We start from the raw sequence: 25,408 nt of genomic DNA, 5'->3' as shown, positions 1-25,408 counted from the left end.
TTTTAAATATATTCTTTTTTTGTAGAGATGTAGAAGAGACCCACATAGTGCCCCAATTGTAAGAACTCATTGGTCAGTTTTCTAGCCCAGAAAGATGTCTCAGAGGGGAAGGTTGACATTGGCTCTGTCCATTTTCTATTTCCTTTCAAAGTGTCCTTTCTACTCCAGGTCTTCTTATCTCAAGCCATCTGTTTGCTTGACTAAAATGCCCAGTTAATAAACTGAGAAGAATGAGAATTTATCAGCGAGAAAAGCAGTAGACACCCACCGACCCACCCACCCACGCACAACCATGGACGAGGGTACACTGTAAAATCCAAGACGAGCCCAAACCCAATATGAATGATGTCTGCATGCGCTGCCTGTCTGTCTTCTGAAGCCAGTGTGCAAACTGATAAAGCTGCTGCCTTAGATTGCAAAAGAAGACAACCTCAAGTGTGATGCTGACTGACAACTATTATCTTAAGGTCTAAAAGATGAGAGCAGCCAACATAATATAAGTGTCATTTATTCCTTTTCAAATTGGCATACTACTTTCAAACACCAGCTTTCTTCATTTCTTAGTTAAGTTGCCTCAAGCTGTGCACATGTGAAATTGCCTTATCCAGTAGATTATATTAAAGTTAAAGAACAGTTAAGCTAAAATAAAAGTCTAGGAATGGGAAGAATATATAGTAAATTAACAAGTGCATTTGGAATCATGTTTTTAGCTCATGTTCACCATGTCTGTGGAGTTTGTTGAGTCTAGCTAGGACTCATCATGAATTAAAATAATAAAATAAAATAAAGAGACTATCACTACCAATGTTCCCTCTAAGCTGCGCGTGTGCGCAATTGCGCACTACTCTCGTTTTCTCTGCGCACAGCAAATCATATGGAGCGCACAAAATAAAATCCAATTTTTTTTAGCTGTGAGGCCGACGCACGAACCACTCATCCGTTGGGCCGCCCATTCATAGATATGAATCATTACATTTTATTATTACTAAATCATTTATGTGTAGTAGACATACACCTGCTTATGGCAGGTGTGATACTGGTGTGTGCCCATAGCGAGCAATGATGATATAGCTCACACCGGTACTCGGTGTGCTCATGGAGGTTGTCTTTCTGCCCAGACAAACAAAAAATTAGAGGGAACGTTGATCACTACATTTGGGCACCACCTTAGTAAACAAATTTACTAAGGCTTTATTTATTAGTGAGTGTGCCATAAATTAATCTGACTTTCAAGTGTGTGAAGCATTTCTAGTTAAGACAAGTCAAATTGGCGTAATATTTGCCACCTGCCACACCGGCGCAAATGTCCAATTTCAATACAAAGCTGCTTTTGCAGCCCGTGTCTTTGATTAATTAACACAATTTACATTCACCCATCTTTGATCGTCTAAAACAGACAAATATGTAAAAGTCATGTTGTCTGCTTCACGGCAGCAATTTAACTTGTTGTGATACATACAGCACACCTGGTCTTTGTGATTAATGGCGATCTCAAATTGGGAATAGCTGAGAAATGGTTAGGTTTAGTTGGCAAATGGATCATGAGGAGGTAATAAACAGTTACTCCCTTGAAGGTTTAAGAACCACTTCTCTAAATCACAGTATTCATAATGTTTGCTTGGGATTTGAAATTGTTCCTGTTCTTTGGTAATCTAATGGGACACATAAAACTCGTGAAGGGTTTACCGTGGTTTACCTGGTGTGAAACAATCTTTAATTCAGTACACGTGAATATCAAGGGCCAACGTCTCCCCGGTGAGAAGTGCTCTGAGCGTAACATTTTCCTCCACCAGCTTGCCACCTTCTCTACATCCTGGTGCCATCTGCTCGCCAGATAAACACTGCATAACACGCACGCACGCCAGCCTCTTCAACTCTATTCAAGGAAATGTGATGCGATTTACAAGAGCCATTTCTCTCATAACCTAGTTAAGATTGTACATCCCCATTGTTGACAGCATATTGTGTCCAGAGAGGGAAGGCTTTTAAAAAGAAATGGAATTTAATGGACTTTCCTAACTTGTAATAATGTCGTTCGATGTAATCGCTCCAAACTATTGAAAAGGCAGTTTCAATTTTTAAATGGAAATAAAAGACAGTTGAAGGAGAACTTGAGCAAAAAGAGAGCTCAATGATAACGCTGTTGAGACTGGTCCTTAGAAATGTGGGTATGCTTGCCTATTGGGTTGATGTCACATACTATATTGTAGGTATGCTTTTAAAAAAGTATGCAATTACATTGTCGGGTGAGTGTTGATGTTTGTTTGGTCTGCAAAATATGTTTAACTAGATAGTGCGATTTCTGGAGAAATTTAAAGAGCTTGTTGGTAACATTTTCTCAATTCTCATTGGCTTGATTAACTAGAGAGTGCGATTTCTGGAGAAATTTGCAGAGGTGCTGGTTGGTAACGTTTTCCCAATTCTCATTGGATTTGATGGTAGTTCTGTCATTGCAATGGACCGAAATAGGCATCAGTGCAATTGACGGATGCAGCCGTTTTTGGAATTGACTGATACAGCCGTCTTTGGACTTGACAGATATAGCCGTCTTTGACGTTGATAGCCATAATTAGCCTTTATGGTAATGGTAAATGATAATTGTTGAACGATTGAACCTCCAAATGCATATTGCACTCCCTTTCTGCCTGTGCCTGCCTGAAATGAAGTTCTCCAAAAACCATTTATTAGGAAGCATCACGTTGATTTCAAATATCAATGAACAGGACAGAGCTTAGAAAAATGTGAATTGTCTTTCTGTCCAAGTTTTCACATATCAATTGTAAGAAAGAAATTGTTCACTTCTTGCCCAGAACGTACCACTTGCTGACAGCTGCCACTGTTACTCAATGTCTGTGGTTTTAATATCCTCACTGCCAATTAAGCTGCCCTATAGCTGACCTTTGTGGTGATAGGCAGGAAGCTGCCAGCACTTGCCTTATTCTGCTTTCGAGACAAGCACTTTGATTACACTGACTGCTTCATTGCATGATTTCCTCTGGAAAGCCAAGAGCCGCCAAGAGAAGGCATCGCTCGCTAACTGCAAATGAAGGCCTGAGCTGAAGCCTCTTCCCAAACGTACAAACAATTACCTGTTTCCACATTCATCCCTATGGTGTCATTTATTAACCAAGTCCAAGTTTGGTATTACCCCTGTGTCAAATTAAGCATTACTCAGACACTCACTGGATTCCTGTAGTAAACCGCAATCGTGATGGAAGCTGTGAGCTACCGCTAAAAGTATAAATATTATGTAAAGTTATTCAGCACGTGATGAGAGAAGAGCAGGCCGCTGACAGCAGGTATGTAGGTCACACAGAGGGAGGCCTCTTTTTCACCCCCCTCTTCTGTCTCTATTTTTGTGTCATCTACTCCACCTCTCTTAGTTCTTCACTTAATCAGGTATTCACTTTTGGCTTCTTATCTCTGTCTTACTCTGGTTATGTTTTCCCTCTACCCATAACAAACCGATACTCGCACTACTTTGACTGCATATTAGGAAAAAAAGGTCAATTAAGATCATTTAATACAGTACTTTAATATAGACCAAGTCAGTGACTAGATTAGATTAGAACTTTATTTCATCCCGTATTCGGGAAGTTTCTTGGTGGCAGTAGCAAGACAGACACAAGACACACAAGACATTGTAGACCTAGGTAAGAAACTACTATAGCACATGTGTCAAAGTGGCGGCCTGGGGGCCAAATCTGGCACGCCGCATCATTTTGTGTGGACCGGGAAAGTAAATTATGAGTGCCGACTTTCTGTTTTAGGATCAAATTAAAATGAAGAGTATAAGTATATATTAAATTTCCTGATTTTCCCCCTTTTAAATCAATAATTGTATTTTTTTTAATCATTTTTTCTGTGTTTTTAGTTCAAACATTATTTTGTAAAATCTAAACATATATTTTAAAAAAGCTAAAATAAACATTGTTTTAGATCTATAAAAAAACCTGAATATTCAGGGCTTTTAATCCAGTTCTTTTAATCAATTTATTTTTAAAAATCGAAATATTATATCTAAAATGGTCCGGCCCACATGAAATCAAGCTGACGTTAACGCGGCCTGCGAACCAGCCCGAGTCTGACACCCCTGTACTATAGGATCCCATTATACATTAATAAACCAATATAGTGGAAGCATTAGACATCTTTGAAAGTATGTGTTGTCAGCACTGTCTTTTCTCCCGGCATGGATTCATTTATTCATTTTCCAAACCGCTTATCCTCACAAGGGTCGCAGGGTGCCATGCATTCATTTGTTTTGATCTGTTTTTGGGCAAAGGCCCAATGTCTTGGATCTAGCTTTGTTTATTTTTAGTTTAGTTTTGAAGGGCCCAACTAGTAATTTGGAACCACAACAGTAGCAGCATAGCTCCAAGGTTACCCAAAGCCGCAGGGTAGCACAATGTTACTTAGTGTCCATAACTCCTCGACCTTTCTTATGCAGAAAAAAGGCAAAGTATCAATGAGGGCTCTTGTCTTGTAAGGCGGGTAGCCAAAAGAGGGGCAGTCGCAGAGTTTACAAAGCAGGCTTGTTTTCATCTCTTGGGCCTGCAGGTCACAGCTCAGTGCTCCTTAATTGGCTCAGATTGTCAGACAGTGTTTCGTCTGAAAGCAAAGAAAACTCCAGCTATGAAATGTTTACCCCCCGCCCCCCCCTCGGACACAAGCTATTTTCCACCCTCTTGTTTTGAGAGCAAAGGATCGCACAGCTAAGCTATTTGCACAAGGCTGCACAACAAACGTAACATTAACATATGAAAATGGGGTTCTTTATGCATTTACCAATTCATTAGTTCTTCTTGGTTTGGAACTTGTTGAGGCCCACCAGATCTTGTTTAGCGTAAAGTGGGAAATGTTTTTAATTATCTGTGCATTTGGGGATACCAGGCTCCAAGCTATTTGCCCATGCAAAGTTTAATGAGAGGCTTTTCATGCTTGTTTAATATACACAACCTTGGACGGGCTAAGGCCGACCGAGTTGGTTATAGGCCACCCACTTTGTATTCTGATTTTAATTCCATTATAGTTTTTGAGAGGAAATCATATAGACTCTGATCATGACCTTTGCATTTTACTTGGTCTCTTAAAATGAAGTGTTGTTGGGCAAGCAACGGCCTTTCGTCTTCTCAGTCAAAGCTTTAAAATCGTAAGCTCTTCAACAGATAATCAGCTTAAGGAAAGGCGGCAATGAAAGTGATTCTGTCCATAATTGATTTTCAAGTGTGATCTGGTCTGCTTGGGCTTTTGGTCCTTAACGTGAAGGAAAATACATGCGTTAATGAAAGAATTCCATTGCGATGGTTTACATCCACTCGATTGTAAGCAATGGGTTGCACAATTGTGCCAGCTGAGACTAAAGCTCTCTCGATGAAACTAAATTAATAGTTTTTTGGCAAAAAGATGGAAGCAAACCTTTTGAACTTTTTACTTTCTTTTAATGAAAGAGTCGGTTGCAATCTGACAGGTGTTATGAGCAAAACAACCAATGACCTCGGTCTGACCAGGCGTGGAAGAATCAAGGTTTGGTTCTCTCTCTGGCAGTTGTCATAGTGTATCATCGTTGTCATAGTGTGTCATAGTTGCTTGTCATATTTGATTAAGCTATCCTTTGATCGTTTCTGATTCAAAAACAACATTGTCATCCAAGATGGCACGCTAGGTTGTGGGGATCTTTTTCCAGAAATCTGGGCAAACGGTTGGTAAGCAGGCATGATGTTTTCAGAAGCGCATCTACACTCAACCCAGCCATTCATTTGGGTTTTGGCTTCTGTCATGCTGTCTTAATAAATTTGCACAAGCTTCTGTATTTGGCACTTTGGAATTTGTTCAGTTTAGCCTGTTGTCTTTGGTTTATCAGATCTTGGCACTCTGTATTTTCTATCTGTGGTATCTGCTGTTGGCAGACTGGGCAATGTTCTCTCATAGCTGGATAAGTGCTTCTGCCAACATGACCTATGTGGCTTTGTTTTTTTAGATGATCTTTGAAGCTGAATTCAATTGCAACCGACATTGCAATCTTGCAACTACTGTTTTTTTTTTTCCTGTATGGAGTGGAATCTTGTCTTGTTCCCACGATATAGAGGGGCCATAAACAGGACATTCAACCTCACTGTCTGATTCATAGACAGCACTGCCTAGTTGTTTTTTTTTTGGCACCCTTTTGGATAACACAGACTGAGGCAAAAATATAAATAAATAAAAATGGGGTTCTTCATTGGCTTCTGGATACCCAACATGTTCATAGTTTATTTAGTCAATGTAGAAAGCAGAGGTTCACCGCAACGACTGTAGCTCGTTATCCCAGGGCTAATCAAGAAGCAGTTGCCCCCAGTTGTTACTTTCTCAATACTTTTCACAAGAATAAAGCGGTGTAATTGTTTGCTCGTCACTCCCTATATGAGGACGAGTCGCATCCAGCTCACTTTCCTCCTGGCCTTTGTCTTATGTAAGCAAATACCACGCACTTAAGCGACTGATTGATTTTTCCATTGTGATTGTTTTCAATGAGCATCTAATTGTTCCTGCTCAAGTCACTCATCTTTGTGGAGTTTGTTTGTGCTCATGTTTGTCGGAAGAGACACGGATTAACTCCCTGAAACATTTTCACCGGCCACACTGGTAATTTACATACCAAAAAGGATAAAGCGAGACACTTTCAAGTGCCCCTCAGGGTCCGTGGTCCAAGTGTTTGGAACCGCAACTGTAAGCGATCTTGTTTCCTGCTGAGGGAGTCAATTTTGTCTACTGTTTTTCTACTCTTTTTGTTACCCAGCCTCGGTGGAGTGAGCTTTTCCTTCACTAGCATCTGTCCCAACCTCCTATTTTTTTGTGTTTACCACAATGCACACACATACTTACCTAAACTACTGTTAGCTGGGAGTAAAATTATACTACAAATCAGGTGAACGTTGCCTCGAAAAGACCTTCTGCGTCGGATCGAGCTGGACATGTGACATTTTTGCTTTAATACAATCTAATTAACTTAATTCCATTATCCTGTATTTTTTGCCTTTGCAGTGTGTTAAAAGTAGAGCTTTGTAACTGATACTTGCTGGGAAAACTTATTGTAATTTTTACCTTATCCAACCTCTTTTAAGAATTGATGCTTCATTCCTAAAACCTCAGCACTTAACTTGGTTTGTAGATGCTCATAACCCCTCAGGGCAAGTCTGTGCCGAAGAGAGGAATCCTTCACACAGACACACACACACACACACACACACTTGCACGCACTCCCACGCGCATGTGCCAACACAAATTCTGAGACGATTGTTGCTTCATCCTTCCCACTGTTAGACTAACAGGGATTAGAAACTTTGCTTCAGATAGTTGCATCAGATAAAACTCTATTCTGTTTTGGCGGAAACTATTTTTGAATAAGCACTAGATAGCCAGAATAAGAAAGGTGAAGGTTTCCAGAGAGTTGGAGCGTGAATGTCAAAGAGTGACGTCACCTCCCACAAGCCGACAATAGAACGGCGCGTGATGACAGGAACCAAACTAACGCCAGAGTGAATGATGCGCTGATAGGAAAAGAGCTTGTGCCTTTATTTCCAACCAACTTCTATTTTCTACGCCACCGTCATTTGAGTCATTTCCCCAAGTTACCGGCATCAATCCTTGTATTCCTGCCGATGATTTGACCTTCCGTACCGGCTGCACAATGCTTCCAATACTAGCTGTTCTTTCACAGCCAAGCGGTTGTATTTCACGCCGCTGCTGAGCCGCCGCCGCCGCCGCCACCACCGGCCCGCCTGGGGAGAGCCGGTATTTTTATGGTGTGCTTTGTTTGTCTGATTGTTGTTGCAAAAGGGGGAAGCAGCGAGGTTTGCTCAGGGAGTGAGGAAGAAGGAAGGAGTTGTGTGACTACAGAGATAACAGGCCGTATAGAGGATGTGGAGGGAGCTTTGGTGCAGGGGGGCTGCCTTACAGGGATGGCAGTTTGTAATTAATTTTGCACGCATCTTTCTCCCTTCTCGCATATGTTTTTCTGGGCTTTTTTTAAAGTGCAACTCAAGAAAGCACTGCATTTCCAGGCGTGAGAGGCCATTAGGTTTAGACCCGAAACATGGCATATCGCAGTATTTCGCTACTCCTTGCGGTATATGCGTTGAATTTGTATACATGTAAGAATCCTCTGTGCTTCACATTGCAGATGCCTCCGAGACCGCACCTGACACCAGCGCCGGAGGTGAGCAAATCGTGTATTTCTCCATCCTCGCACCGCTCTTGTCCAGATGATCTATTGTAAAATCCCCAGCGCCATTCACTGTTAAGACTTTTTCCTCTACTAAACGTTCCTTGCTTCCATGGCTAATTCATTTGAACTGGGAAGAGCTGGTAGCGATCGAACACGCACACGAACCACCTAAAGAACACAGTAAAGTGCTGTGGTGGAGGAATGAAATTTCAAGGCTATTTTGTTTTCCTGCTAGAACTGGGAATATTCCCTCAGTGGAGGTGGAGGAGAACAGTCGGGAAGAGTTCCAAATATCTGTCAGTATTGGCAAAAACCTTCAGGCTTGGAAGCAAAATGAAAAACGAAGCATTGAAACTTTATTCGTGTTTTCACTTTATAAATGGTGGCAAGATTGTGCTAACTCACATGAGTTAACACACTCTTTTAAAGTCTTGTTGTGAAGGTACGTCGCTTACAGGTAACACTAATGCTGTTTTATTCACTTTTTTATGTCTATGAATCACAGAATCCTGGCTTTTGAACAAGTATCTAGACATTTTGTCTTCGTATTTTTTTTTATACTGCTGTTGTTATTTTGCACTATCCTGCCAACTAACAAATGAAAATGACTTGTGAAGACTATATCCTCATCCCTCACATGTGATGTCTTCTCTCTCTTTGCACTTGAAAAGAGATGAAAGATCATGTTGAGAGTGCGGAGGAACTTCAATCCATTCTGACTGACAGCGCTAGGTCCAAGGGTAAGTAAGGAAAACACCACGGATACATTCACATTCATTCAAAAGACTGCAAAAGGATGAGTGTAGGAGAGCACAGCTGCGAAATTCAAATTGACTCCAACCTGAGCTTTCCTCGGAATGATTTAGCCAAATCCGCCGACCCACGCCGCGCAGCCGAGCGCATCGCGGCATCGCCCTCCTCGTCTCCGAGCCGTCTCCCCCGCAGAGCTGGTGCTCTCCTCCCCATCTGTCTCCATCTCTTAGTTGTAGCAGGCAAAGACATCAGGCGGACAGTCTTTACGCGCTCCTTCAGGGCCAGATGCATTTGTAAATGCACCCGCCCATCCCCATTTCAGGTCCGCAGCGATGACCCTGATATTTTGGTATAAATGTGTCGGCACGTCTGGAGAGATGGAGTGTGATAAATTGCCCGCAAACTCCACCATCAGACGGTCAATAAATCAAGTGTGCAATACATATTATTCCAAGGTGCGGACAAGACAGACTGTAGGGGCAATAATCATGCAAATAAATCATACTTGATAAGAATACCACGCTGTTATTTTCAGGTCCCCGCTGAGATTTTGGTCCTAATAAAAGGGGAGTGTAATTTCAATGAAGTAGAACTCTGAATTTGGATATCTTTTGGAATTGTTCTTTTTTTTATGTAGATGAACGTCATCCCTTTTCGGCGTGGGTTAAAAAAAAGGGCAACGAGTCTGGCCTGAATCAATGAGGTAGCTTAACATACATTTTTAGGGAAAAGTGCAACATTTTGAGTCCGTCTAAAATCTGTTGAATATCTCTCAGCTTTAATTAAAGTTTTTGTTGGGTAGATTTTTTTTCCATCTCTGCAAGGTTGAATAACACAAAGGAGACATAGTTGTATACAGCACTATTGTATGTATAAATCAATTTTGGAAGCCCAAATGAAATTCCTTGAAGATCATAATTGGGCAAATAATTTTATTTCCCGTGTAGAGGTGGCTGAGAAGAAAGACTGACGGCCCGAGGGAAGGACAATCGACCTCAACTGACCGCCAGCAAACTGAGTGAAGGCCATTGACAAGGGAATCCGACGAGCCCAATCGCGGTTTGGGTGCTGTCACAGGTTCAGGACATCCACTTGTTCACATTTGCAGCTTCGTTTTGCTCTTTCTCTTCTTTGTTAATCCAACCCTTAGAACTAAAGTTGTGCGTGTGCGAAACCTTCCGGAGGGACTTGAACATATCAACCAGAAAAGATGAGCCATACCTTACTGTGTCATAACATTGGCATTGTGCGAGCTGAATGTGATGAGATGAAGCGAGTCTCTTTGTGCAAGGTACAAACATGCTGGCTTTCCATTCTTACACATCCGTGAGGTTTTCTTCCAATAGGTTAAATAGTTCCCTTTCTAGTCCCTAAACAATGACTCAGTTCAAGCCACGTTGGGTTGTTTTCTTTTACCTTCTTGAAAATGCTCTCCTAAACTTTTTCTTTCTTTCTCGACTTAACAGCCGCGTACCTAGAAACGATGATTGTCTCTTAACAAATAGACTTGTGCTCTCCCTTTGCCTTTTTTCACCATTCTGTGTGCATGCCAGCAATTACTTCTGCAAGAAAAACAAAAAAAATGAGCCCTCTCTAGCTTGTCTCCTTTTCAGATTGTCTAATATTGTGGAAGACTGCCTTATTTCACATTAATCATGCAATCGCTATCACCGAATTTAGGAGATGGTCCAAGTATGAATTCAAAGTTTGGTTTTCTGATTTCAATTTCATCACGCCAGTCAGAGAATGACTAGTACCTGTTGATTGTTGAGTTGATTCCGAAGATTTGTAGTTTAACGTTCCTTTAGGGCTCACTTGAAGCGGTGCCGCGCTCGAGAGCAAATGCGTTTGAGTTGTACGAAATGATGCCTTCATACTTTGATGTTTGCTTTCTGAAAATATAAGTGAAAGAACTAATAAAGACTCAAATGAGATCCACGTCTCGGTTTTGAATGGCGCACGTCTAATTTAGCCTGATGACAAGATCTCATGTTTTATTTAATTCTGATTGCATGGGCTACCATTAACATTACCTCAGCTCATACATTTATACGCCAGCCGCTGTAACAGAGCAATCAGTCGGGCGTCTCAGGGTAGACGGGAATAATTAGTGCGTCCTGTGATCTGCTGCATGCTACCTCTCAGGCGTCCCCCTGAATTAAATTGAGACAGAAATGCGTGACAGACCTGCTCACCTCAGAAACCCTCTGAGAAAAGCAAGTCTTATACTGTGAGAGTGCCTCCGGTGGATGCGTTCATCATCAACAAGGTTGCCGTGTCATCCAATGAAAAAGAAAGAACCTTCAGACTTTGTTCTTGCGTGTGTGCCTTCTTCACTTGCCACTTTGCTTGCTGCAATGTTGGCAGATGGAGTTTTTTTTTTCCATCTGGGCGGGACTACAACAAAATATACTGTCATTTACAGGCTGTAAGTCATAAGAATTTTCATGGGCCTGCGACTTAAAGACTCAGGTATGATTGACGTTTATTTTTTTTTTTATCTCCGATCAAATAAGTTCAAACAGAAATGGTGATTTTGTGAATTTTTCTCCTAGGTAAGGCTTAATAATAAATATCCATTTTAACTGGGAAGGCTGGAAATGATCAAATGACAGCAATAGACTGGTGTGTGATGAACCTCACAGAATTCCATCTTGTTGCATTCACCCTCACACTTTTGTGATCTTAAGAGATGGCAGGTAAGATTTTGCCACGATTGCCTTTTTAACTGCCTTTAATGCCAATACATGTTTAATCCATTTCAACTTGGTTTCCATCCAAACTATTTGGGCATATATCACTGTCAGTGGCCACCTATCGCCAATCCAAACTTGCACTGAAACACAAATGTCCTAAACTTCTTAAAAAGATCCAATTAACCCTGTCCACCTTAACCGAACGTAAAAATCGATTTGACTCAATAAGTTCAAGTCTGAAAAATACCTGCACAGGACCACAAATCATGTTTATTCCTTTGTGGTGAAACAATTACCACATTGGGACAAAGAAAAGGATTAAGTTTCATCTTTCTTCCTTGTGGCAAATACGCTTAACCGGCACAAAAGCTAAGACATTCCGCAGTTGTACTGTCAAAGAAAGGTAGGCCTTACCAAAAGTAGCCATGTTTTTAAAAACCGACATATTTTCATTCCACGCTACGCAACAAATAGTCATTTTTCACAGGTTGGATTTTTTAATGAGCTCATATCAAAGTACCAAATGGACCTCCAACAGCTTCCTATTGAAAAAGTGACAAGTATGAAGTTTTCACACCCCTTTAGCAGCTTCCATATTTATGTTCCACCGACTTGCACAAAGGCCAAGAGGGTGTCAGGACAGATTGTCCCTGGAAGAAAGAGTGTTTAAATGTTAATGACTTCATTTAAATGTTGCATGTCAGAGCCGAGGGTTCCCTGAATCGAAGCCATAGATCAGTGTCGGGGGAAACGGCTCCGCCGCCCCGCTGCCGCGCTGGGGCTCTTTGGCATAACAGCCACTTCCCCGCTACAATAACAAAGCGGCCGTCGCAGAAAAACAGCCGGCGGCGCGGCCCCGCATTCGACTTGCTCCCACGTTGAAATTGTTCACCCATCGCCGCGTAATAACACTCCGCGGCGCCCAATCCTTGGAATTTGCTCCCACCGTTTTTTTCCCTTCGCGAGGAGCTTTTGATTGACACGTGTAGGCTTGGTGTTTGTGTCACTTTGCTATCTGACGGGTCTCCTCATCAAGGTGCTGTGGGATGATATGCACCTTGCACCGTTTATTCCATTTTCCACATGAGAGCTCTTGGGGAGCCGGCTCACATCAACACGCATTAGCAGCCTCCCACCAGTGCCCCACCATGGCGAGCCTGCGCCACGCTTGATGTTAACACAGCACAAACAAATTGGGGAGAAATAACTCCAGCTCGAAAGCCTTAAATCCCGGCGCAAGATAAGCGGTTTTATCTGAAGTACAGTGTTTGTCCTTCATGAAAATTCATCAGCACCCCACGAGAGGCAAAGGCAACACCATAGGTGAACTAAGCTGAGATAAACACTCTAATTGGGATGAAAATTGACGCCACTCATTATGGATGCCTGCCTTCAAAGGTGTGGAGATGCTGTGGAAGAAAAAAAAAGAAGAAAAAAAACCTTGAAAGAAGCTCCGATCTGGCTTTGAACGAAGGAGAATTTGTCGATTCGAGTCCCGCCACGCAGGACGCAGATCACGTTTATTATTTGACATACAAAAAGGAGCGTTTGTCTGCCGTTGATGGCCCCTCGAGACGAGACAAGAGAACGAGGATTAGATCAATTATTTCTGTCCTTGGCCCTTTCCCTTTTGTTGCTCTAATTATCAATGCGATAATATTGTGCTGATTGAAATGAACAGCAAAGCTTTATTATCATTGTTGCAATAGACGAGATAAGGCCGGTCTTTCGTTGGTTCGCTTCTGCACAGCTTTGTTTTTCGAGCGTCTATTAAAAAGAAGTCATAATAACTTTCATTACCAATCAGCGATGCAAGCATTGGGAGTTGTTAGAAGATTATTCCCGTGATTTCCCATCTGCTTTCATCGAAAACCGTTTAGCGACAATGCACAAGAGTGACATTCGCACCTGAATCGGCTTTTCCCCGTGTTATCGGTAACAAAACAAAGCTCGGATCACAGCGCTTTAAGGAAAATAAGAAAACTCAGCAGAGAATTGCGCTAATGTGTGTGTGAAGCAGCCTTAGTAGGGAAATTATGAAGCCGTTTTATGCTTAAATGAATCAAATGAAGAGCAGAAACGATTGCTACCTTCCCAAGGAACCCAACCCATGGGAAATAATTTTTGCTCCATGCCAATTTTTCTTCTTTAATTGCTATTTTCATCATGTGTTGCATTTTAAGAGATCTCTGGTATGATCCGTTATTTGACCCTTTTGGCAAATCAACCATGATAAATGTTCTGAATGTTTTTCTACCATAAAGTATTTGAACGTTTTTAAGATCTTTCGATATCTCCATTAGCGACAAGGCTAAGGATGTTTGTTCCAAAATGGTACAATTTTTGCACACTGCTTCCCCAGAGTTTCAGATAATATTGCTCCCCATTACAGTAAAAAAATGAATGGAATTGAAACATTTGGCACACCGTCAATCAGTGAATGCTACATGGAGACAACAATGTGTTACCTGAAATGCAGTTTTGTACATAGCAACATTTTCTTCTTATTTACTAAATCCTATTAGAAGAGACTGTCTGAAGACCATGATAATGAATCAGTAGTGGCTTCCAAGTCATGCTGGGGCAAGATGCGACATCTTCCTGGATTCCTGCAGCTTTTCACTGCAGCCACTTAATGGCAAAGCACTTAAGCACAGTCACTTACAGAATAAAAAAAACTGTAAAGCAATAGGGAAATAGCAAAGGTCAATTTGTTAAAAGGTTTCCTAAGAGTTCAGTTCTTCCAAAAGGTGGTGCAGGGGCGCTTCTATTGAAGTTTTCTATTGACAAGGTTTAAAAAGATTGTAAACCATAGTTGCAGTTTTATTGCTGCATTTCTAGGATATAAAAAAAATGGATTGAAACTAGCTATATGATATATCACCCAGCACAATGTTCCCTCTAATTTTTTGTTTGTCTGGGCAGAATGACAAACTCCCTGAGCACACTGAGTACCAGTGTGAGCAACATCATCATTGCTCGCTATGGGCACACACCAGTATCACACCTGCCATAAGCAGGTGCATGTATACTACACATAAATGATTTAGTAATAATAAAATGTAATGATTAATATCTATGAATGGGCGGCCTGGCGGATGAGTGGTTTCACAGCTAAAAATTTTTTTTTTTAAATGGGATTTTATTTTGTGCGCTCCATATGATTTGCTGTGGGCAGAGAAGACGAGTGTAGTGCGCAATTGCGCACTCGCGCAGCTTAGAGGGAACATTGCCCAGCACTAGAATAATGTCAACAAAACAAAACAGGGCCGGCTGTTACTATATTCAAATGAGTCTGCGGTCTGTGAAAGTTCTTGGCCGCCATTCTTGGACATGACAAAGAAGAATGTCGCCCACTTTGGTCAAAATACTGCTCAGATTCACCACTGATTCCAGCATGTGACATTTTCTGCTATTTTAATTTGATTGTTGACAGTGCCAGGAAAGCTTCACGTAACGCTGATTCTTTTGCCCAACAAAGCTGAGATTCCATCGTAAGAAAAACAGATAAGCTTGATTGCGTTTCAGCATCTCGGCTGTTAACACTGACTGACAGGACCAAGCATCTGCAACACTCCAGTGTGACTGAGAATTGTAGCCATAGCAACAGGCTGGATGGCAAATGAGGGCATTTACAATCAGGTGAACACAATAGGGATTATTGCGTGGTTTTTATTTTTTTTTCTTTACCACGAGCCACTGTCAGCTACTTGACATCTTTTGAAAATAAGTGCATCTATGTATTACTCTAACAGCAGAAATTGCATCAAAATTAAACAATCGAGCCAATACTGCTCTTCCATTTCGAATCAATCTATTTTTTGTCGTTCAGGAAGCACATCCTTACCTTTGCACCTCAAATGGGCGCCATTTTGTTCATCCCTCACCTATCAAATACTCTACTGTACCTAAGTGAATGTTTTTCATCCATCCATGATTGTCCTATCCTTCCCAACAGGAGCTTTTATTTTGTTAGGCTGCCAACTCCCACTGCTTATGTAAATGCGCAGGATTTCCATAGCAGAGCAAGCAAGCGTCAAGGTAAGCAAGAAAATCTCTCCAACACAGCATGCAATTTATACGTGCCATTTGACGAGCAATCGTTCAAAAAAAATGATGCTAGGTTAGATGGTGACAGGCATGCTAGTCTTTGGGCGACAGAATGCTTTCTGCTACTGACGTGCACATCATCCTCATTAAGCGAACTTGCTTAGACGATAAAATAGCTTAAAACTGAACTTTCACAGGTGTCAAGTCCACTGTTTTGGTGTTTAGTCATTTTAATTTGCGCATCAGCTTTACCCACATTAGAAAATGCGATTAATCCACTCTTATTGTCAAATTGTCGGAGGCATTCGGAAAGCTGTTAATGATACTCAAATAAATTGATTTAGTTAAATACCCCTGTGCCGCTTGGATAATGACACAGTTGTCCTAACAACTAACAGTTAATGCTTAGAGAAGCCATATTTACTGGAATTTATCGTTTAGACTTGTAGAGTGAAGTTTATTTAAGTTTTACAAAAGTGTGAAACCAATCAGTGGTCATCTGCATGGAATATTGAAGTCACCAGTTGCTTGTGACAACTAACCCCACCCCCCCTTTCTTAGAAAATCTGTTATCTCTGTCTGAAAGATAATGATTATTGCAACCACATTAAGAGTAAAAGAGAATATTGCAATTAAACTTAACGTCAGCATAGTAAAAAAACTGTAGCATTTCTTTTAAAAGCTTTGCCAGAATACAAAAAATAAAATCGCAATGGCGATTAAACTCTGAATAAATACTGCATACATCCCCAGTAGCTGCGGAAATCAGAGTAACAACATTAAGGGACCAAAATTAGATGCATGGTCAACCCCACAAAAGAACCATAAAAACAACACCCTATATCAAGGGTGGTTCGCGGGCCGCTTTAACGTCAACTTGATTTCACGTGGGCCGGACCATTTTAGATATAATATTTAGATATTTTTTTATAGATCTAAAACAATGTTTATTTTAGCTTTTTTTAAATATATTTTTAGATTTTACAAAATGATTTTTGAACTAAAAACAGAAAAAAATGATTAAAACTTACAACTATTCATTTAAAAGGGGGGAAAGTCAGGAAATTTAATATACATTTATACTCTTCATTTTAATTTGATCCTAAAACAGAAAGTCGGCACTCATGATTTACTTTCCCGGGCCACACAAAATGATGCGGCGGGCCAGATTTGGCCCCCGGGCCGCTACTTTGACACAGGTGCCCTATATAGTAAGCCAAAAATAGTAGATTTGATTAAACTTGGAAAATCTGCATACATATAAATTTGCATTGTGTGCAGTTCAATTCAGAATCTAAGCATCATGTTCCAGACTTGAAGGTTGAGCGTCTGCCAGCGTCACCAGCTCTTGGCTCTAAACTTTGGCGGCCTTTTTATTCATCCCTTTCTCTGAAGGGCCACGTAGCCAACACCTGAGAGAGACTCGAGGAATCAAAGAACAGAGCGAAATCAATCGCAGCCTTTGCTACTGCCTGACACAAGCCTTGTTATAGAAAAACCAACCTATAAACCGAACTGACAGTTTGTGATATCTGGCCTGTTTGAATGAGATTCCAGCATCGGTAATCGTGACGTTATTACGACAACATTGCATGAAATAAATAAAAATAGTTGTGAAAAATCAATCAATTAGGATGCAGTCACGTCGAGGCTGATTAAAAATCAAAGCCTGCTTCTGTAAAGTGGCATCATTGCCAGTTTTAAGATGAATAACTGTAGAAAATGTCATTTCTGACAACCCTGAACCTGGGAAAAAAATCTTAAAAAGCTACGTGCTTTGCCAGAATCCAAATTCTATTATTGTTCTAGCCTTTCTGAATAATCTTTGACTTTTACTAACTAGCTGAAATTGGATGTCATTACGTTGCAATGTGACACTCACAAAGGCACCAGAATTCTGTAACTCTTGCTTTTAAAATAAATTAACTCACTTAGACCTTGAAAGTGATTCTTATGGAACAAAGGCTAGTGAGGAAAGATTTTTTTTCCCGCCTCAGTTTTAAAGCAACTTTACGCAGCACTATGCAATGAGAAAATAAAATTGTTTCTATATCTTTAAATGAAGCCAAGTGTAAGCTTTGCCTTGCAATTAAAGACCGCTTTACTCGCTTTTATTTATGCACACATTATACTTATAATACTAGCTTGCAATGCAATATAAGCTTTGCTCCTGAAAGCCTTATTTAGTCCAAGCAAAGGGGTGCCGGGGGTCACAAAATGTCCTGCAGTGAGCATCCCACCTTCGGCACGGAGGGTCCAAGGGGCTTCCTGATGCTTCGGTCTTTATCCATGTGAACTTTTAGTCATAATTATGACTTTTTAACGTTTGTCATAACGATTGATTTCGAGATTATGAACCTGTTTTGGAACACGTGTACTATGTTTAAGATTCAACTCATGCATGCACATAGATAAACACACTCCGATGTCTCAATTGTGTCATGCGCCCCTGCCTTTAGAGTTGGGACGTCCATGTAATCAAAATGGACAAAAGAAAAGAAAGGGCAGCACGCCGCTGGGGAGCGGTCGTCAACGTCCATTCTCCTTGCCAGTGAAAATCCAGAAGGGTGTCTTTCCTCTTTATTTGTGCATGTTTTTGTGGCATGTCTCATGGCGAATCTGACAGTCAATATTATCATAAAAGTAATGTTAATGCACCAAGCAGTGCCAACACATACTTCTACAAACAGTATGGATTCAAGCTGGTGTTCAAACAGTAGCTCAGACACAATATGTCCCAAAATGCCTACATTTCTAAATTCCATTTCATGGGGCAAAACTAAAATGACACTTTGTTACAAATTACAGCTTTTTATACCTGTAAATTTACTTGAACGCGTACATTAACTACTACTACATTGCACCATATGTCATCTCTCCTGAGTTGTTCCTTGAAAAGAAAAAAAAATCTGACTCATTCTTTATCCTCATGACTGTACATTTGCTATTGCGTTTAAAGATTTTGCCCATCTCCTTTCTGTTAAAACAATATATCTTCCGTCAACTCACTTTCCTCCAACCTATGTGCACGCATGAGTTGAATCTTAAACATAGTACACGTGTACCAAAATAGGTTCATAATCTCAAATCAATCGTTATGACAAGTGTTAAGTCATAATTATGACTAAAAGTTCATACGGATAAAGACCGAAGCACCAGGAAGCCCCTTGGACCCTCCGTGCTGAAGGTGGGATGCTCATTGCAGGACATTTTGTGACCCCGGCACCCCTTTGCTTATCTTATAATCTTCTATTTCATTGATTTTGCCCATCTCCTTTCTATTAAAACAATATATCTTCAGTCAACTCACTTTCCTCCAACCAATCTGTCCCAACAGTTCAACCCAAATGAGGAACCCCCAAAAAAATGAACCCAATTACAGACGATTGTGCTTGCAAAGCTCCTTCACCCCAAACAGCATGGAGGACATGGACATCAACGCGTTGCAGCATCTGTCTTGGTAAGTGCACGCAATGAGCTGAGTTAAGGTACGTCTAAAATAAGCATTACCATCCAGCACGCCTGTCGACTCCACGTGATTATGAACACGAGAATTTCGCCGATTGTTGCGTGCTGGCGCGTGACACGACCGGAGAGGGAAGGGAGGGCAAAATGGCGAGGGACGCCCAGCCCAGCTGCCGGCTGCTTCTAATTGAGCCGAGCGGGTTTTTTTTTGTGGATCTCAGAAGAGAGAGCGCCACAAGCAAAGTAACAGGGCGCACCAGGCTGCAGAAAGGGGACGGGAGAGTGGGGGTTGGATTGTTAGGCCGGCAGGCGGCCTACGGGCTGGTCACACTCCAGCAGTCCCAACCTCTTTGGAACTACGAGGGGCAGTGAGAAGCAGCTGTCAGCCCCCCGACAGGAGCATACTTGGGGCTTGAGGCTCATTGAAAACACGAGCTCAAAAATCCACTTAAACGACAACTACTTTAATCAAGGCACTCGCAGAGGGAGGCCAAAATAAATATAGACAACGTAAAGGAGACAAAAGAACCTGATTATAAGAGCCAGCGGGTAGAAGTTCAATGCATTCTTCTGTCTAAATGTTTATTGTGCAGCAGTGGATATAATTAGAAGTGATTAAAAGTAAGGTGAATTAACAGGGGGCAGTGAATTCCCACCACCTACGCTACCAAGGCCTCGCGATCCGTTGGCGAGATGGGTTTGTTAGCGGACGGACGGAGTGCCTCGAGGGCCAATCGATTCTCGGCATACTTTCACGTGCGTTCCATAATGATCTGTTTTCTGCCTGTCGTTCGCTGACTCTTGTCACGCTTTGGCGTTTGCGACTGTTTCTTTACGGTCCCTCAATGACCTTTTTTTTCATTATTTTACAAAGTTATAATGGAGGATGAGCCTTAACATAAACCCTGACATGAACAATAAATGTACCAATAAGGATTATAGGACTGAATCCTGAGATATGTTTACATGGAACATAAATTATTGGCGTTTCATTCACAGAGCTTTGTTTTTATTTATCCATTCCCTTTACAACCAAGCAGATGTCTGGAGGGCACGCCACAATCCTATTATGACACAAGGATAGGAAAGTAGATTGGGAAGATTGAGGGGAAACCATAGCTCGCTCCTGACCCCTGCTGTCCATGCAACAGTGTTGTTATGGAATTAGTTCATTTTAACCCGTTATGGGATAGGAGCTCATTAAATAGAGAGCTGATGTCTACATAAGTGGACATTTTGGCTCATGTTGTTAACATCATGTCGATGTCATTTTATTTTTATTTTCCTAAATAAGTTTTAATTTTTAATTCAAGTGTCAGTTAATGTTATATGAACAAATATAAATAAAGGGCGGTGAGGTGAGTGATTAGCGTGTCGGCCTCACGGCTCTGGGGTTCTGGGTTCAAATCCAGCTCATGTCCATCTGTGTGGAGTTTGCATGTTCTCCCCGGGCATGCATGGGTTTTCTCCAGGTACTCCGGTGTCCTCCCACATTTCAAAAACATGCATGGTAGGCTGATTGGAAAACTAAATCAAGGGTGTCAGATTCGGGTTGGTTTGCGGGCCGCTTTAACGTCAACTTGATCACACGTGGGTCGGACCATTTTAGATATCATATTTAGATTTTTTTTAATAAATGGATTAAAAGAATTGGATTAAAAGCCCTGAATATTCAGTTTTTATAGATCTAAAACAATGTTTATTTTAGTTTTTTATATATTTTTAGATTTTACAAAATGATTTTTGAACTAAAAATACAGAAAAAAATGATTAAGAAAATTACAATTACTGATTTAAAAGGGGGTAAATCAGGAAATTTAATATACATCTATACTCTTCATTTTAATTTGATCCTAAAACTGAAAGTCGGCACTCATGAATTACATTCCCGGGCCACACAAAATGATGCGGCGGGCCAGATTTGGCCCCCAGGCCGCCACTTTGACACGTGCTCTAAATTGCCCCTAGGTATGGGTGTGAGTGTGCATGGTTGTCCGTTGCCCTGCGATTGGCTGGCCACCGATTCAGGGTGTCCCCCGCCTCTGGCCAGAAGACAGCTGGGATTGGCTCCAGCACCCCCCGCAACCCTGAGGATAAAGCGGTTCAGAAAAAAATGAGATGAGAAATATAAATAAAAAAATAAAATAAAAATAAATCAGACATAGGCTTGTCATCATCATTGCCTAGACAAAAGCCTAATTGTCATCATCCCCAGCTGCGTATGACAAAATTGGTAAATAAATCCATTGCCAAAAAATGTACCTTTTTTGAGTATTTTTTTTAATAAATGAATATTTACGATTTATTCGTTACAGGCCATTGACAACGATGGACATTTTAACCAGGAGTGCAGTGATTGCACGTTTATGAATGATCACAGCTGACCCTAGCAGTCAAAATGGATTGACGTCTGTCGCCGTTAAGGGAAGCCGATGACTTGAACTTGCGCCCCATAAAGAGGTAAACCTTTTGACAGTAGAGCAAAAAAAATGTGTTTTCTTGGCGCTTGGCCTCTTAATTTTGTGTCTAAATGCACCAACACACATCAGCAGCATTATGCATCGTCACAGTGGCGCTTGGACTCGATAGCCCGATATTATCCGTCAAAGCTCATGCCGAGACAACGACATATTTTTGTAGGATTACAATCAACATCCCGAGCCAATTTGAATTGCAACAAAATTACCTCCATCATGTACCTCGCCAGCACGCTGCCCCCGCGTGGGACTGTTATGAAATAAAGAGAGTGACCACGGGAATCTCCCAAGAGGGCTTAGAAAGAGCGTAAACGAACCCGTGAGAAAAATCAGATCACCTTGAATTTGCATAAACAGCCTTCAAATGGCTTGTACAAGTCTGAGGCATCCAAGACTAAAAATCTCCCAGCTGTGAACTAGTTTCAGGTTCACCCAGGTCATTTAACACTTAAGATAGTCTCCAGGGAACCTATTCATGTCGGACAAATTGTTTTGCCTTAACAGTGGCTCAGCACCACGCAGGAGTTTTCAGGAGTAATTTACCGCCTGCAGTGAGGAAAACTTCAGGAAGGAGGTCCATATTCCAGTACTAAATGGCAGCAGCAATTAGGTGGAAATAGGCCTGCTCTGGGTTCAAGTCTCAAGGAAAGGCAGAAGATACGTATATGGGGAGTAATGAGCGAGTGCTTTTCAACCTATAGAAGCAGATGTGGCATCTCATTGGATTGGATAACTTTATTCATCCCGTATTCGGGAAATTTCATTGTGGCAGTAGCAAGAAGGTGATTAGACAGAACAACAAAAGCACAAATTACAAAGCAAATCAAAGTAAATGGGATCATTGACAATCACCAAATCAAATCATTATGAAAAGCAGCAAAAACACAAAACGAGCAAGAGTGGACAGAGTTACCGCCGCCGGCTGCCACTTGAACGGCGTCATCTTGGTTGCGGTAGCTAAAACGGATACAGACTCAAAAAGATGTTGTAAAGTTGGACAAAAACTGGAACCACACACAGGAAGTCTTCCACAAGATGGGGAACTTCTGCAGACTGGGACCGAGGTAGAGAATATGCAGAGTCACCCTTCCAAGCTTATCCGCACAGTTCCTCAGTAGTCTGGAGCTGAAGACAACAGTAGCAGAGTAGAGCCCCCCGACTCCGTTGCTGGTAAGCGCCGACAGCTCTTCCATCTTATCCCACGATGGAATGGTTGGTCAGACGCGTTGCTTCTTCTCCCGGCACTCTTGTCCATCTCCAGCGGTAATTGAGGTGTTGGTCCTTCTGCTGCGTATTGCATTAGCTAGTCCCATGTGTATGACAGCGTAGGCATGGCTGAATGGTTCCAAAAAATAAGTAGCAGAAAGAAGCTAAGCTAACAGAACAAAGAAAGTTGTAAAAACATAAAAGTACAAAGTAAAGTAAAAGGGAATGTATTAAGAAATATTAAAATGTAATTAAAAAAAGATAGAAGGGCTGTAAAACACGAAAAACATAAGAGTGGACAGAGCTACTGCCACTGGTTACGTGACGGCGCCATCTTGGAAAAAAGTCTCATAACAATCATAAGAAATATGCAGCCTGAGCCACGTCAAGTTGTATGGGAATGAGACATCCTTTCAAAAGTGTACTGAGATTTATGAGTTATGGAACAAATACAAGCCAATAGAGGCATGGCATTCAGGAAATGGCTTTTAGAGGAAAAAACAAAAACAAAAAAAATCAACCCTGCTCTTGAATGGCACATCCCAGGGGGTTCTTGAGTATGTTGGACTTCCTCACATCACACGTGGGAGTCACTAGTAGCAGTCAAGAGCAGTGATCACTATTCCAACAGCAACAAACTTCAGGCCGTAGTTGCATTTGTTGCTGACAGATTATGTATTTGCGAAACAATTTATAGGGCAGCGGTGTCTCCTGTTAACACTAAACTTCCAAACTTTGATTAATAGCACCAATGGGATGTTGTAAGCCTGCACACAGAAGGGGCTGGCGATGCCTACATCAGCAGTCTCTTGCTGTCGTCGCTCTCCACGGCTTCCCATAAAAGTAAAATGCAGCAGGTTTGGGGGAAACAACCTTGTCCTGTTTGTACAGGGATTGTCGTAAATAATGTGCTCGGCGAGCTCTTGAGGAGAACTGTGGCGAGCACTCATCGCTGCAATGCACTTCATCCACTTGCGCCGCTCACACGTGAACCGTTGTGCCTGGCCAGGAGGATTTATGGCTAAAGCTTTTCAGTGGCTATTTGATTGATCATCACTTACTCTCATTTCTATTGGGAAAACATGTAATAGGGGTATCGCAAAAAATAAATTGCAATGTGGTCATAAAATGTTTGTTTTCTAATTGAAATGAAGACTTAATTTTCAGTCAGACAACTACGCTTTGAAATTGGATTGGATAACTTTATTCATCCCGTATTCGGGAAATTTCGTTGTCACAGTAGCAAGAGGGTGAGGATGCAGAAATAGGAAAGGTGTTTTAGAAATAAATAGATAGGTAATAAGTAAGTTAATAAATAAATAAATACATTAATAAATATATAAATAAGCATGTTGCTGATATATATACACACCCATGCACGCGCGTGCGTGTGTGTATATATATCAGCAACATGCTTATTTATATATTTATTAATGCACGCACGCACGCGTACGGTAGGTCTTAACACTCAGCCATTTTTTTGTTAAAGAGCCTGACAGCTGATGGGAGGAAGGATCTGCGGAAGCGCTCCTTCCTGCAATGAGGGTGCCGCAGTCTATTGCTAAAAGAGCTTTGGAGGGACTCCACAGACTCATGCAGGGGGTGGGAGGTGCTGTACATACTGTTCAAATGCCGCAAATTCAACTAGTTTGCAACTATTCCAACGCACAAGCCGACGACAGGTGTCAAGGTAAGAAATTTCAATGCATAAACTACTCTCTAAATTCTAGGCTATGACTGCAAACTGTCAAAGTGGCCTTGGGCAAGGCACGGAACCCTTTCGGACAATGATAGAACAACCCCCCCTTAAGCGCATGTTACGATCACAGCAACATAAACTCCTTTCAAATGAAAAATATAGTTGTCAAAGCAGGGCTATAATCTCTTGAAACATCATATTATCATCCACCGAAGGGCTTCGTTTATATAAACTGCTTTAAACAGAGCAATCCAGAAGTTATAGGTCCCAATACCAAACTACATCATTCACTGGCATGAGGACATCAAACAAAAAGCCACATGCATAAAACACAACAAGGACAGTGCATGAGAGAGCCAGCAGAATAGTCAGTATACAGCATATTATGTAGGCCACTTGCAGAGATTCAACGCAGTAGTAAAAGTGACAGCGGCCCCGTGATTTAACAATCCTCAGCAAGGGTACAGCAGCGCCTCCTTTTGCCAGCCATTTTGACATCTCACCACATGGATGACTCATGTAGGGATGATTGACATAATTCACCAATGACATTTTCAGGATGTTCATGCTGATGATGCCAGAGTGTTAGCAAATAGATCAGTGTATTACAAATAAGGGCTTGCAGGGTAAAAATACCATGCCTTCAGTTTGAACCCCTCTCTACACTCTGCAGCATCATAAAAATGGATAGTGTTGAATCATTTTCTCAACACAACAATGCAATGACCTCCAAAATGCACCATAAAAAAATTAACTCTAGTCAAAAATATTGACCATTACAGTCAAGGCTATCTGCATAGACTTGTAAAATTGCTATGTTGCCTTGGGAATACTTTCATTCAGATGTTTATTTAAA

At 41.3% G+C, this 25,408-nt stretch overlaps 1 protein-coding gene and 1 long non-coding RNA gene across 3 annotated transcripts in view; both read left to right on the top strand.

Moving 5' to 3' along the window:
- The window catches only part of macrod2 (mono-ADP ribosylhydrolase 2), a 242,127-nt gene extending 231,234 nt beyond the window's left edge, over nucleotides 1-10,893 (top strand). The window contains exons 16-18 of the mRNA XM_077612858.1: nucleotides 8,162-8,197; nucleotides 8,878-8,946; nucleotides 9,907-10,893. Of these exons, the coding sequence (XP_077468984.1) occupies nucleotides 8,162-8,197; nucleotides 8,878-8,946; nucleotides 9,907-9,929 (128 nt within the window). The 3' untranslated portion in view covers nucleotides 9,930-10,893. The remainder of the gene's footprint in view (nucleotides 1-8,161; nucleotides 8,198-8,877; nucleotides 8,947-9,906) is intronic.
- A 337-nt stretch (nucleotides 10,894-11,230) lies between these two features.
- On the top strand, nucleotides 11,231-24,522 carry LOC144085005 (uncharacterized). Of its 2 annotated transcripts, XR_013303983.1 has the most exons (6): nucleotides 11,231-11,431; nucleotides 11,515-11,658; nucleotides 15,614-15,696; nucleotides 19,043-19,165; nucleotides 21,486-21,630; nucleotides 24,343-24,522. It is a non-coding gene; the product is annotated as an uncharacterized LOC144085005 (long non-coding RNA). The 2 variants fall into 2 exon arrangements; XR_013303982.1 differs by having other exon boundaries at nucleotides 11,231-11,658.
- The last annotated feature ends 886 nt before the right edge of the window (nucleotides 24,523-25,408 follow it).

The sequence above is a fragment of the Stigmatopora argus genome, chromosome 11, assembly GCF_051989625.1.
Source record: "Stigmatopora argus isolate UIUO_Sarg chromosome 11, RoL_Sarg_1.0, whole genome shotgun sequence".
Classification (NCBI taxonomy): Eukaryota; Metazoa; Chordata; class Actinopteri; order Syngnathiformes; family Syngnathidae; genus Stigmatopora; species Stigmatopora argus.
Note: the sequence above shows the minus strand (reverse complement) of the source record. Positions and strands in the feature narration are given on the sequence as shown.